Genomic DNA, 15277 nt, shown 5'->3' with positions numbered 1-15277 from the left:
CTTTGGAAGGATGAAAGCCTTAGTTAAGCTTGAACCACTCAGAATCAAACTCCTGGAGTGAGCAGTGAGTGCAGTGCCGCATTATAACCACTGCATCACCAGGGCTCTTATCTTGATGGTGTGCAATTAATTAAATAAAATGAAGTTCTATTGTGATGTTTTGATACTATGATATTAGAAGATTCCAGAGGTGCAAACCAGTAAAATCTAATCCTCCCTCCCACCGGTTCTGTGGGTGTGGCTCGGTGGGGGAGGGCATGTGTTTGGGTGAGATGGCCAACTTTTTTTTCACTTTCAGTCTGTTTTAAAGCTTTTTAAAGCATTTTTTTTCCCGGTATTGTTGGGTGGAACTGGAAATGCAGAATTTCCATAAAATAGTGCATCATGCAGTCCTAAAGAGGTTGTATAGGACATGAATGGGAAAAAATGCTTTAAAAAGCGGGGGGGGGGGGGAGCTTCCGACGATCGTGCGGCTCACAGCTGAGCAGGGAGATCCTCAGAAGCTTTTTTTTTTTTTACTACCTGTTCACAGAACCAAGGACAATCGTCCCCATCAGTTCAGCCAAACTGGGTTGAACCAGGAGGATTTCACCCCTGGTACAAACAATAAATTGTGTGTTCCAGATTGCCCATTCACGTCCTATACAATCTCTTTAGGACTGCATGATGCACTATTTTATGGAAATTCTGCATCTCCAGTTCCATCCAACAATACCGTCCTGAGACAGGAAGAATATCCTTTCAAAAAAATATGTTGGTGATCCACATCCCAGGTTTCTCTATTTTAAAGTCAATTGTTGTATTCTGGAGCCCGAGAGAGATGATGAACACAGAGAAAATTTAGTGGAAGGGCACTGGTCTGATTGCATTTGACAAATTGTCTAGTTAATCTTTATTCTCAAAGGAAATATATCTTTTTATGTTCTTTGATTATTTTGCTCATTTTTCATTTCAGTCTTCAGGCAATCCACATGAGCACTGCTCCATTTTATTTTCTATTTACAAACCATTTCATTTCATATGAGGATTCACACAGGAGCCAAATACGTTTGTTAATTTTCCTTTGAAACCCAACCCTCTTCTTTCCTTGAAATTTATGTTCCAATGATACTTTATTTTTGAACTGTATTCAAAAGCCAATATACTCTGGGGGTTTTAAATTTTATTTTACTGTTGCATTGGATTTACTATCTTGGCTGCAAATAGTGTAGCATTGATCTGTTTATCAAAAATCAATACTGTAAAAGGATGGTTAAATTGAAGTTCTGGAGGCCATGATAGAGGGATCAATTCTGCAGCGGTGGCGCCTGCTGCCTCAGTTCCACTTTCATCAATAGTCAACACAGCCTTGTGGGTAGCCTGAGAAGAAAGGAAGAAAATGTTCAAAGTCTGCAGTGGAGAAAAAAAATATTTCAGAAATCGTGACACCTTGGTGATACCTTGCTCAGTAGTAGTAACTGTGAAAGGGATCTTGGAGTCCTAGTGGACAACCATTTAAATATGAGCCAGCAGTGTGCAGCAGCTGCCAAAAAAGCCAACACAGTTCTAGGCTGCATCAACAGAGGGATAGAATCAAGATCCAGTGAAGTGATAATACCACTTTATAATGCCTTGGTAAGGCCACACTTGGAATACTGCATTCAGTTCTGGTCGCCACGATGTAAAAAAGATGTGGAGACTCTAGAAAGAGTGCAGAGAAGAGCAACAAAGATGATTAGGGGACTGGAGACTAAAACATATGAAGAACGGTTGCAGGAACTGGGTATGTTTAGTTTAAGAGAAAGAAGGACTAGGGGAGACATGATAGCATTGTTCCAATATCTCAGGGGTTGCCACAAAGAAGAGGGAGTCAAACTATTCTCCAAGGCACCTGAGGGTAGAACAAGAAGCAATGGGTGGAAACTAATCAAGGAGAGAAGCAACTTAGAACTGAGGAGAAACTTCCTGACAGTTAGAACAATTAATCAGTGGAACAGCTTGCCTCCAGAAGTTGTGAATGCCCCAACATTGGAAGTCTTTAAGAGGATGTTGGATAGCCATTTGTCTGAAACGGTATAGGGTTTCCTGCCTAGGCAGGGGGTTGGACTAGAAGACCTCCAAGGTCCCTTCCAACTCTACTATTGTATTATTGTGACAACTTGTTACACCGATCTGTGAGTGTGCCCTTCTAGGCCTTGGTTAACTTTCTCGGGATTGTAGCAATTTTAGCCCATGCACTGTGTGGAGGTGAGTGGTTGCTTCTCTTTAAGGAAGATATTTAGCCAGTGTTTTTCAAACTTGAAATCTTTGTGAATTCTAGGAGTTGAAGTTCACACATCTTAAATTTGCTAATTTTGAAACGCTAGGTTGAAAAGGAAGAAGCAAAGTATCGTGAGACCAAAAGAAGAAAAATGAACCAAAGAAACTCCATTTGCTCCTCAAGTCAAACAGTATTGAAGAAACCGAACTAATGATAGTTCAAAATGTGAATATTGTTGGTAATTATTTTTGGCTTAAACAAAGAGAAGTTTATAATTAATGCATGTTTTACTGAGCTCCATCTTTCAAAAACAGAAAAATCAGGCAGAACAATTTTGCCACGTCTATCCTTGGAGCTTGGCATCCTCATACATATGTCAGGATTCTTGGGCTTAATATGGCGCAAGGCTACCATTAGGCCTCCTTTAATTCAGCCACTGACAGACTAAAGAGATTAAAATAGAGTTGCGTTGCATTGTTAAACTGGATGTCTAGAGTTCTGTGTTCTATGCTTTTAGACAAAGGTTTTAGACAGATTTTGTGCTGAAAAAATTATATACTTACGTGTAGCAACTATGATAAATTTAGTTTTCTGCAAATAGGGATATCAGGCAAGTCGACTGTTTATTTATATTTCATTTCCCCCCTTCACTTTCCTAGCTTACTGAATCTCTTTGATAACCACAAGAGAAATGGGATGGGATATGTCCAGACACACAAGGTTTCTTTTTAAAGATATGTTACAATTGCTGCAATTCCTGTTGTATGATCTTTTTTTTTGTTGCATTTTTTCCTGTACTGTATATTTTTTAAAAAAGTCAAATTATCCCTGTCTTGTTCCTTGGACTTTCTGGGTAAAGACAGATGGGTCTTTACTAATAGGCCAATAATTTTCTAGAAGAATTACTTTGAGGGCAAACTGAATGTGGATAAGCTGCCTTCTCGATCTTTAGCTTCTTTGTAATGATGAAAAATCATGAGCTGATGCCAGAAAAATACTCTGATGCACACATTTTGCTTACAAAACAGCAATTGGGAGGGAGAGTTCTGTTCTGCAAGGGTGAGATTTTACACCTAGTTCCCCCTTATTTACATTGCTGCTGTGAAATGTGGCTTCATTTTGCTGAAATCCTGTGTGAAATGATGTAAACAATATAAATATTTTACTTACCTTAGACAATTTCAAAGCCTCCCCGGTGACTCTAGAGAGATCAGCATCATCAGTAAAGATTTCAGTAATGCCGAGCTGGGAGAGGGGTTCCTTTAAGTTGTAAGTGGCTGAAATACTAAACTTGGGAATGGAGACCGTTGCTGTAACCCTTCAGAAAGAAAGAAAAAAAGTCATTTTTATTCTAGACATCACAAAGTTAAGAAATAAATCCAGTAGTATTTACTAAAATCAGTAAAAAACACACATACACAAAACAAAGCCATCATTGTCATATGGAAGCTGGACTTTTAAGAGAGAAATCCTTGGTATTAGTTATTATCATAGCAAACATTGTAAATCTGTTTAAAATGTTTGAGTGATATCAATATAGGCCAATGATGGCTAATCTTTTTTGGATTATGTTCCAAAAGTGGATGGGAGCGCAGGGGGGTCGGGCGTGGGCATGACCACACCCATAATGCTATATGTGTGACTCCAGCGCTCATGCGCGTGCAATACCCCCCCTCCACCCATGTGCACGTGACCAGCACTCTCCCCGCTTTTGGTGTGCTTTTTCAGCCCTCCCCAGGCTCCAGAGGCTTTCTAAGAGCCTGGGGAGGGCGAAAACAGCCTGCCCCACCCCTCCGGAGGGTGAAAACCGGCCCTACAGGCAATCTGGAAATTCAAGAACAGTGATTTCCAGTTTGGCGGTAGGGCCATTTTTCTCCCCACAGAGCCTTCAGGGAAGCGACCTTAAAAGAAGGCCAAAGTCAGCTGGCCAGTGCATGCATGCGCGCTGGAGCTGACAGGGCAACACCTCGTGTGCCCTAACAAATGGCTCCACGTGCCACAAGTTCCCCATCATGGATATAGGCACTGCTGTCAAAATGACTATCGGACTTGATTGACTGATTGAATGAATGAATTTAAATGCTGTCCAACCCCTGTATGATTCTAGATGGCTTAAAACTAAACAAAAACATCAAGATATAACAAAGACAACCAACCAATATACCAAAATAACTTATAACGTAACGTAACATAACATCTTATCAGTCCAAAATAAAACACAATTTTCATTTTCATAACATCAGTCACTTCCAACAGCCTTGAAGAACTTCCATCCAATGGTTAATACAGGTAGTTCTCACCTTATAGCAGTTGGTTAGTAACCATTCAAAGTTACAATGGCATTGAAAAAAGTGACATGACAATTTTCCATACTTATGACAGTTGAACATCCCCATGCTCATGCGATCAAAATTCAGATGCTTGGCAATTGTTTCATATTTATGACAGTTGCACTGTCCTGGATTTATGTGATCAACTTTTATGATCTTCTGACAAGCAAAGATTATTGGGAAAGCCAGATTCACTTAACAACCATCTTATTAATTTAACAGCTGCAGTGATTCACTTAACAACTATGTCAAGAAAGGTCATAAAATAGAGCAACTCTATTAAAAATTGTGTTGCTTAGCTACATAATTTTCTGGGATCAATTGTGATCGTAACTTGAGGACTACCTGTATCCTTTTTATATCTGGGTTTGCCAAGGGATGAAGTAGCATGTAATAAACAGGAAGGAAGAATAATTATTAATATCATTAAGAACTAATGAGCAAACCCTTCTCTTTTATACCCAGGGGACACTAGTAAGAGATGTATCTGAAACTCTAGTGAGACAGACACAGACCTAGGTTGCTGATCTCTATCTTAAAATCAAATCTCAACAATTATTCTGGAAGAGCATAGCACAGAATGCAAAGGCACTGAAGTATTTTTCCACATTCTTTAAGAATATACTAACTATGGAGAAATATAGAAGCACTCAAAAGAAGTGTTACCTTTGTACATTTTTTGCCCATCTTTTCACAGTTTCTGTCGACAGACTGGCATCCAATTCTTTCTCTTTTTTAGGATCAGGCAAAACAAAAAATGTGGTGGCTGTACCATTGTAGTCTAACTGCAGTACTGTGCAAGACAGCTGATCATCAAAATAGGAGTAAAACCAACCGGTCCTATGCATCATTTGGACTTTGACAGTTGTGTTGTGATCCACAAAGAAGTCCTCTTCCCTTGTGAACTCTGGATCAAAAGGATTCTTCCAGTGTCCTAAAGAGAACAAAAAAGACCCACAGTAATATTTGGATAAGAGTATCAAACCTGCATGAGGTGAATTAGGCTCACCCTTAGGAAGATGCTGTGATCTTCTTTACTGAGGCAAAGAGGTGGTAAAATTAAACTAGTAAGATGCTCTGGATTCATTTTCTCATGCTGACCAACACTTGCAAAGCTGGGACCTATTTCTGCACATCTGCACCAAATGCTGCTTAGTCAGTGAAGCAATGCAGCTGCTGTATTGCTGTCAGAAAAAAAGGCTGTGTCCTTTCTTTCACGTTTTTCTTTCTTTGTTGAAAATAACCTCCCCACTTCTAAAAACTGCACAGCTCTTATATTCTATTCATACTCAGGGAGATGTGCAGCCTATGATCTTACATCAAGCTATTTTTTTAAAGCAGCCTATCTGTTTTGTTTTGTTTTCAAAGACTACAAGGGTGCATTTTAGTTGCATTTATAATCCAATTTTATGAAGAACGGGAATAATGGCTGATATTCGGACATAATATTAGTTATGCCACTGTAGGTGTCTTCCTATTAGGTGCTTTTAAAACACTGGAACAACAATTCCTGAAATGGTTCCACAGAAATGAAAAACTGTTTTATACAACAGTAAAGTATTTATATGTGAGCGCACACACACTTAAATTTCTGTAATGGGCTAGTTTTCAAGTGAAAACACATTGCATTTATTGGGAATTATCTTTTTCTTGACTTACTACTTGGAGCAATTCCACCCCTCTTTCACCCAACTTAAAAAAGCTGTCTCAAATAATATATATGGACATTTCCTTTCATTAAGGAATATTTATTTATTTATTTATTACTTGAACTTATTATTATATCTCTGCGAAGGATACCTTGAAAGAATATGTAGTTTGTGAGAACAAAGACTGTTTCTGGGTTAAGTTCCTTGACTAGTTCTGCAATTTTCCCATGTGTTTTTTCCTTTATATAATCATTGATCTGTTTTTCAGCTTCTTTTGGATCCTGAAACTTTGTGGCTTGGATTTCTGCTTCATAGAATTCCTTAATCTTATCTAGAAATGTCTGCAATGGTTGTATGCCTTCCTTTAAAAACAGGCCCTGTCCGATATCCAGCTTGTAATCCTCCTCTGAATGTGTGAGCAGATGGAGAAGTTCATGAAACCCCTGGTGGATCTCATCTTCCTGAATGTTTGTCATGTTAAAATTAAGCCCCTTTAAAATCTCTGCATGCGTGTTTGAATTTGTTCCTAATAACAGGACTGAAAGCAACATAGAAATGCTGTAGGGTGAGAAAACAATGTTCTCTCCATGTGATCTTGCAGCTAGTATTTTGTAAAATTCAAATGCAAATTCAGCAACATTGCTTTGGATCTTGATAGCAGCATTGGGGTCTTGATGATCGTGGTGGTGATTGACATCCTGGTGGCCATGGCTGACGAGGGAAAACACTATCAAGGCCAAACTCAGATGAATGATGCTGTTCATCTTGCCGGTAATTTATTCTGCAGAGGAAAATTGGAATAAAGAAGAGGGATTTTATTTTATTATAAACTGTGTTTGTAAAGCACCTTTTTCAGTTACAGCCTTATGGGTATTTTGGCTTCTAGATGAAAGTCACCATGAAAGGATGTTGAAGATAAATTGTTACTTGTAGGCAGGGGTGGGTTCCGGCTTCTTTTACTGCTGATTCGCTCAGGGATGTGCTTTGGGTGTGCGCATGCGCAGAAGCAATTCAGGTTTGTGTCCAGCCGAGTTACTACCTACTCAGCTGAATCAGGCCAAATCGGTAGGAACCCACCTCTGCTTGTAGGTAGTGTTAGATATTAGCATATATCACTGTAAGTCTCCACTCAGGTCCGCCACTAGGGCAGGAACTAGGAATCACTCTGATTGGTCGAGAGGCGTACCCGATCCCTATAAAAGGGGAATCCTCAGACCACATACTAAGCTGGATCACTACTACTACTAATAAAGAGCTGTTAAGTCACTACGTGTCCGGAGTCTGTTCTCTCATTGCCCGAATCTAACATTGGCGACGAAGGTGGGATCGAGAGACAGATAGGACGAAGATACCTCCAGAATCCCAGGATTCGATCCAGCCCAGGAATTCGGCAGAAATTCCGGCAGTCATTTCAAGCCATCGCAGCGCGGGAAATTCAACGCAGAGAAGATGGCGATGCACACTCCTCCCGCTCCGTTCGACCCAACGAACGACCAATGGGAAGCCTACATGATTCGTTTCGAGTGTTTTCTCGAAGCAAACGAATACACGGGGATAACCGACTCCCGAACGAAGAACATCTTCCTCAGCTACTGTGGGCGAGAAGTATTCAACACGGCCAGAGACCTCTCCGAACCAACAACGATACAAGCAGTATCATGGACGGCGCTACAACAGACCCTGCAGACCCATTACGCGCCAAAACCTTCCCGCCACATTTGCCGCCAGGAATTCAACATGCGGAACCAGAAGGCGGGAGAATCAATCAATCAATATGTTGCAGCCCTACGTAAAGCAGCGACTCACTGTGAGTTCAGGGATCTGGACGAGCAAATCCTGGCAAGACTTGTTTGTGGGTTAAAGGACATTTCGCTACAAAAAAGGCTGTTGGCCAATCCAAATTTAACCCTACAAATAGCGCTAAACGAAGCAAGGGCGTCCGAATCAGCGGAAAGATCATCGGAAACCATACAACGCGGGTTCAATGCAAGCCAGCCAGCACCCAGACACACCAGAGTCCACTACGAGGACACCAATCCAGACTTCGAGGATCCCGAGTTCGAGGACAGTCACCTGATGCGGAGCAGTCACATGAGGCCTGGGGGTAGATCCGGATTCCGTTTGCCACCCTGCGCAAGCTGCGGAGGGAACCACCCCCGGTCTACCTGTCGGTTCAGGAACGTTGTTTGTTCGCACTGCGACAAACTTGGGCACATCGCATGAGTGTGCCGGAGCGAAGTCCCTGCCTCCTCAAGGCAGCCTCCAATGTACCGCCAACAGAAGTCCAACCCAGGGGCTTGGCGAAATCAAAAAGGGTGCCCAGAGAGAAACCAACGAGAGTTTACCCAGAGAGACAATTCCCAAAGAGCTGAAAGGGCGTATTCCCAGAGAGATTACACACAAAGAGCTGAGAAAGCGTACTATCAGGATGCCCAACGAGAGTATTGCCAGGATACCGATGCCGAGATAGAGTTGACCCAGAGAGAGGAATTGCGAACCTATCTCACCACAATAAGTCAGGTCCGCACTAAGCGGCCCAAAAAGCTGAAAGTCACGGTCCTCTTGGAGGGCTTTCCTTGCGAGCTGGAAGTTGACACAGGATCGGCCCTGACGATCATTTCATGGGCAGCCATGAAAAAGGCTATCCCTAGCCTCAAAAAGAGCCAACTACGCGCACCAGACATCCTGCTACGAGACTACCAGGGGAACCGAGTCCCCATCGTGGGCGAAGGCACGTTCCAAATTCGTTTCAAGGACATCGTAGCCCAGCTGCCCGTGACCATCGCCAGCGCACCATTACAGAACCTTCTAGGACTAGATTGGTTTGAAGCCCTGGGGTTAGAAGTCACCGGGATCAACGCCGTGGAGAACAGCAGCGCTGAACTGATTTTTAAGGAGTTCGAGGATTTGTTCAGCCCCGGTCTTGGTAAGTATGTGGGTAAACCCATCTCATTCAATTTAGACCCAAAAGTGGCACCAATCCGACTTAAGCCGAGACGAGTGCCTTTTGCACTCCGCCCAAAAATTGATAAAGAGATCGATAAACTAGTAGAGCAAGGAATACTTGAGCCGGTGGATCACGCACGCTGGGAAACTCCCATAGTGACCCCAGTCAAACCAGACGGGTCAGTCCGCATCTGCGCGGACTATAAATGCACAATTAATGTCGCGCTACAACAAAGCGCATATCCTGTGCCAGTAGTCCAACACTTATTGCACTCGTTGGGGCCAGGAAAGATATTTGCTAAACTAGACATGGCACAAGCTTACCAGCAATTGCCTGTGGATAGCGCCACAGCGGAGGCCCAAACTATAGTGACGCACAGAGGCGCATTCAAATGCAACCGGCTACAATTCGGTGTGAGTATTGCCCCAGGTCTGTTCCAGAGCGTCATGGAACGGCTTTTGCAAGGGATACCAGGAGTCGTCCCATATTTCGACGACATCTTGGTGTCCGCTGCAAACGAGAAGCAACTATTAAAAAGAGTCAGAACTGTTTTGGCCAGAATCAGAGAGAAGGGTCTCCGCCACAAAAAAGAGAAATGCCAAATTAACGTGCCTAGTGTAGAATTCCTGGGATATAGAATCGATGGTCAGGGAATACACCCCACTTCAAAGAAAATTAAGGCGATCCAGGACGCCCCCACACCACGAAATCAGACCGAGTTGCAGGCCTTCCTCGGACTACTTAACTTCTACAGCGTTTTTCTGAGACAGAAGGCGACCGTTGCTGAACCATTGCATCGACTCCTCCAAAAGACCGCAACGTGGAGATGGGGACGATCCGAAGCAGCAGCTTTTGCCACAGTCAAACGCCTACTCACCACCGACTCGCTGCTAGTGCAATACAGCCAGACGCTACCACTGGTATTGACCTGCGATGCATCCCCATTCGGCGTCGGCGCAGTCCTCAGCCACAGGATGCCAAATGGGAACGAAGCACCCATCACTTTCTACTCCAGGACTCTTTCATCAGCCGAGAGGAATTACAGCCAGATGGACAGAGAAGCGTTAGCTGCTGTGGCTGGAGTTAAACGTTTCCACGAATACCTCTACGGCCGCGATTTCGAACTAATTACAGATCATAAACCGCTGTTGGGACTTTTGACGGGAAACCGCCCCACACCAGTCTCCCTTTCTCCACGCATGACCAGGTGGACTGTTTTCCTGGCCGCGTACTCATACAAGCTGATCCATCGACCGGGCTCCACTCTAGGACATGCAGACGCACTCAGCCGTTGCCCACTCCCAGATCTTTTGCCAGACCCCACTCCCGAGGTACCAGTTCTGTTAATTGACTGTTTGGACTCAGGACCTGTGTCTTCCTGCGACGTTGCCAGATTCTCTTCTAGGGACAATATAATAAAACAAGTTCAAACTTGGGTTTGGAGGGGGTGGCCGAAGGGAAACGTGGGGCCGGAATTCAAACTGTATTGGGCAAAACGGGATGAACTTTCAGTGTTACAAGGTTGTTTATTTTGGGGGGATAGAGTGGTTATTCCTTATGCGTTACGTAGAAATGTGTTAGAAGCGTTACATGTTGGGCATTCAGGGATCGTTAGAATGAAGGCGTTAGCAAGAAGTTATGTCTGGTGGCCAAACATGGACAAAGAGATAGAGGAATGGGTGGCCACTTGCGATCCATGCCAAGAATCTAGACCAGCACCCCCAGAAGCACCCGCCACAGAATGGGAGAAGCCTAAAGCACCCTGGTCGCGAATACACATCGATTTCGCAGGACCAGTCCAAGGTCAGACCTTTCTTATAGTTGTGGATGCATACTCCAAATGGCTAGAAGTAGTCCTAATGACTTCAACCACAGCAGAGGCAGTCATTAAGGTACTACGGCGACTTTTCGCCACTCATGGCCTGCCCGACCTCCTGGCCTCCGATAACGGGCCCCAGTTCACGGCCATGCAATTTGAAACATTCTTAGCAGGTCAGGGAATTCGGCATGCCCTCGTCGCGCCATTCCATCCGGCATCGAACGGACAGGCGGAGAGAATGGTGCGATCCGCAAAAGAGGCCCTCGCTAGGATGGGTCCAGGTGATTGGCAAACACGCATTGATCATTACCTATTAATTCAGCATATTACCCCCAGCGCAACGACGGGTAGGAGCCCCGCTGAACTACTCATGGGCCGCCGTCTACGGTCTCACCTGGACCATCTTCACCCAAATTACTCTGCCACATCGCCCCCAGACTCTACAAGTAAAATTTGGAAATTTAGCATAGGGGATTCAGTATACGCCCACAACTATGCAGGGGGAACATTGTGGATGCCAGCAAAGGTAATCGGCGTCACGGGTCCACGCTCATATTTGCTGGAGCTTGAAGATGGACGAAATTGGAAAAGGCACATAGATCAACTACGGGGCCGCCTTGCACACTCAGAATTACGATCCGCGAACGAGGACTACCTTCCAGCGCAAAGTCAGCAACCCGAGAGCCCAAACATAGAGGATTACAGCACCCCGGAGCTAAGAGTGGATCCAGAGATCAACGACGAAACGGAACAGCATCCTATCAAGGAAAGCATTCCAACCCCCGACCGCGGAACGGAACTAGCTGAACAAGCTGATCTCACACCCACTCCAACTCAAACCGAACTCCAACGATCCACTCGCGTGAGGCAGAAACCAACGTACTTAAAGGACTTTATCACTAACAGGAACACTCCGTCTAAGAAGGGAGGGGTGTTAGATATTAGCATATATCACTGTAAGTCTCCACTCAGGTCCGCCACTAGGAATCACTCTGATTGGTCGAGAGGCGTACCCGATCCCTATAAAAGGGGAATCCTCAGACCACACACTAAGCTGGATCACTACTACTACTAATAAAGAGCTGTTAAGTCACTACGTGTCCGGAGTCTGTTCTCTCGTTGCCCGAATCTAACAGGTAGTCTTTGAGTTATCACCATAATAGAACCTGCTCGTTAGGGTTGAAATTCAGGACACATGTTAAATGAACTGGCTCAAGTAATGAACAGCCATCCCTGTGGTCCCCAGTGCATTTGTTAAATAAATAAGTGGGTCATTAAATGGAGCGTGGGATGCCTCAGAGATGGGAGACATCCTGGGAGGATTAGTGAAGCCACATTCAAGCCCACCTGCCTCAGGTCTCCCATAGCATCCTCCATTCTGAGATACCCCATGCTCTGCTTCCTGCCCCTTGGGTGGCGCTCATACATTCCCACCACACTGCTGACCACCTTGCTAGGGAGAAAACATGGCAAAGGAAAACTCTGGAACACTTGACTTTCCAGGTTCTACCATTGCCCTTCATCCTGCAAGCTGTATCTGCCTTTCCGAGGCAAAAAAAAAAGGTCTACTCCCCAAGACTTTTAGAACTTTCTGCCCTGATCAGCTGACAGAATAGAGACTGCAAAGCTCTCCTGGCTCTGTTAGTCTTCGGGAAACCAGACCCTGCACTCTAAGGCAGAAGCTTCAGGACAATCTTCCCAAACCTTTACCTTGTATTAACCCAGGGGTGAAATTCAGTAGGTTCTGACAGGTTCTGGAGAACCGGTAGCGGAAATTTTGAGTAGTTTGGAGAACTGGCAAATATCACTTCTGGCTGGCAACAGAGTGGGGTGGGAATGGAGATTTTGCTACTGCAAAATCTCCGTTCCCATCCCATTCTGTTCCTTGGGAGTGGGGTGGAATGGAGGTTTTGCAGTATCCTTCCCCTGGAGTGGGATGGAATGGAGGTTTTGCAGTATCCTTCTCCTGGAGTGGGGTGAGAATGAAGATTTTGCAGTTTCCTTCTCCTGGAGTGGGGTGAGAATGAAGATTTTGCAGTATCCATAGTCCCTTTTGGATGTCCAATGGATCTGGCTCTTCCTCAGTGTCCAAGCCAGTGCCCAAGTGAGCCATTATACCTTACCTTGACTCCAGGCTGAAGAGCAGAGGAAAGAGAGGAAGCAAACAAAGAAAACCTTTCTGGGGGGTTTTGTGCCTTGAGGAACCGAAGAAAACAAAATTCAGCTCAACAGGTTTAGCTGGCTAGAGCACAACCCTTGCAGCAAACAAACAGGGCGAAGACTGGGTCTTTGCAGGTCTTTTCCTAGCTGGGTCCTAAAGGCAGCCCAAAAAACTGCGAAAATCTTTGCTGCGTTCATTTGCTGCACATATCATGCTCTAGCTGGCTAAACCTTTTGAGCTAAATGTTTTCTTCAGTTCCTCAAGGCCAAAAGCTGCAGAAAGATTGTCTTTGCTTGTTTCTTCCCTTTCCTCTACTCTTCAGCCCGGAATCAAGATAAATAGCTTACAGGTTTCGTCTCCTTCTTTCTAGCATGCAGTTAAATTTTGCAAATTAAATGGTAAAGGGGGACAGAGATTGGAGGGCAGAGGGAGGGAGTTTGGTTTTAGCACCTAATGGGGGGAGGAAAATCTCAACAAGTCGGTCCCTCTTAGCTTTTCTTATTTTGTTGGAAATGTGGCTTTCTGTGTGAGGGAGGGGTTAAAGCAGGGGAAATGTTTTAGGAAACTCTTCTTGAAGCTGCTGCTTCAGCCTTAGTGCAGGGTCTGGTTTCCCAAAGCCTAGCAAGAGCCAGGAGAGGTTGGCAGTCTACCAAGGGCCAGCTGACCCGGGTAAAAGCTACCAAATAGCCACCATTTTCACAAGAAATGATCAGAGCAGTGAAAATGGTGGCTGCTTCCAGGAGGCATGCAGGGTCTCATTGGGGTGGGAAAGAGAGGTGTGGGGTGTGTGTGTCCTGCAGCATCTCCGTGGTTGGTCATAAAGGCAAATGACTGTGGGGGTGTCGCAGCTAATGTAACTTTTGAAATAAGGTTGTATGTAGTTTTGGGATGCCTAGCATAACTTTGAACATTCATTAAGTGACCTTTCACATCTCAAGGACTACCTATAGAGGATTAGGATGTTCTGCAAAAAAATATTTTCAAATCCTAGACAGAGTAAAAATAGTTGAAGTCCATTCTTCTTTTTAAAACCTCAGTAAATGACTTTGGTGTTTTGGGAGAAAAATGGAAGCAGAATATCCTACATACAATGCGTAGGAGGAAGGGCAGCGTATGAATCTAACAAAATACATTAGTAAATATACCAATACAGTCTAATCATACAAATACCAGTTTTGTATCATTACTTATTTCCTATGACATTGAATTATTGGATAGTAATAATCCCACGTGAATAATTAGGTAAATTGTATTTCTCTCTCTCTCTCTCTCTCTCTCTCTCTCTCTCTCTCCCTCCCTCCCTCTCTCTCTCTCTCTCTCTCTCTCTCTCTCTCTCTCCCTCCCTCCCTCCCTCCTTCCTCCCTCCCCCCTCTCATGTTTCTCTTCACACATGAACATATTTCCACATATACTCCTTATAATGATTTACGCAAACATGAAATCTATATGTTCTTTTCCTGCTTTTTGTTAAATATTATCTTTTTCTTGGGTAATGTTCAAGTGTTTACCGTAGTATGTAATGGTAGAAGCTATTAAGTTGCTGTTTTGCAGAATTCTAAAAATAGGAATACGAAGTATAAGCATCATTAGTGCACTCCAGTAACTTCAAATGTGTACATTTTGTAAACTATATGAAAAGAAACAGTAATAATATGCAAACTGTATAAATCCCTAATCACACCCCACAAGATTACTTACTGTATAATAAGGAGAGCTTTCATTCATTCAAATGGGTTCTGTATCCCTTTCCTTTTACTTTTTATATTATCAGATTACAGAATGGTGTGGAAATATTCCCTTAAGCATTAACCAGATGTTTGCAGATATGTTTATTTTAACCATTGCTCAAAGACTAGCAAACAAAAAATGGCTTTTTCAGCAATCAAAATGAACTTTCAGGAACCCATTTAACATTGATTGGCTGTAGCAATGACCTTCAAAAATGAGGAACCTATGGTATTTCTAATAGAAGGTCTTGTAATCAGGAGTGGGAATCACACTGACTCTGTTAGGCTCTTCTTCCTGGTCTTGAAATTTTTTTAAAAAAACCTCAGCCTTGATTAGTAGATTATGACCTAGGAAGGCTAGAATTAGGAAATCAAAAAAATATCCCAGAAGAAGACAATGCAAAG

At 43.6% G+C, this 15277-nt stretch overlaps 1 protein-coding gene across 1 annotated transcript; it reads right to left on the bottom strand.

Annotated features, from left to right (window-relative positions):
• Window positions 1–1145: 1145 nt before the first annotated feature.
• On the bottom strand, window positions 1146–14993 carry LOC309385233 (alpha-1-antitrypsin-like). Its single transcript, XM_081939463.1, has 5 exons — window positions 14844–14993; window positions 6370–6999; window positions 5236–5503; window positions 3410–3557; window positions 1146–1359 (listed from the first exon to the last, which is right to left on the bottom strand). Exons 2-5 carry the CDS (start codon window positions 6980–6982, stop codon window positions 1168–1170), a joined length of 1221 nt encoding a protein of 406 aa, XP_081795589.1. The 5' UTR covers window positions 6983–6999; window positions 14844–14993; the 3' UTR covers window positions 1146–1167.
• Between the last annotated feature and the right edge of the window lie 284 nt (window positions 14994–15277).

Source organism: Natrix helvetica, assembly GCF_964273705.1.
Source record: "Natrix helvetica genome assembly, chromosome: 1".
Lineage (NCBI taxonomy): Eukaryota > Metazoa > Chordata > Lepidosauria > Squamata > Natricidae > Natrix > Natrix helvetica.
Note: the sequence above shows the minus strand (reverse complement) of the source record. Positions and strands in the feature narration are given on the sequence as shown.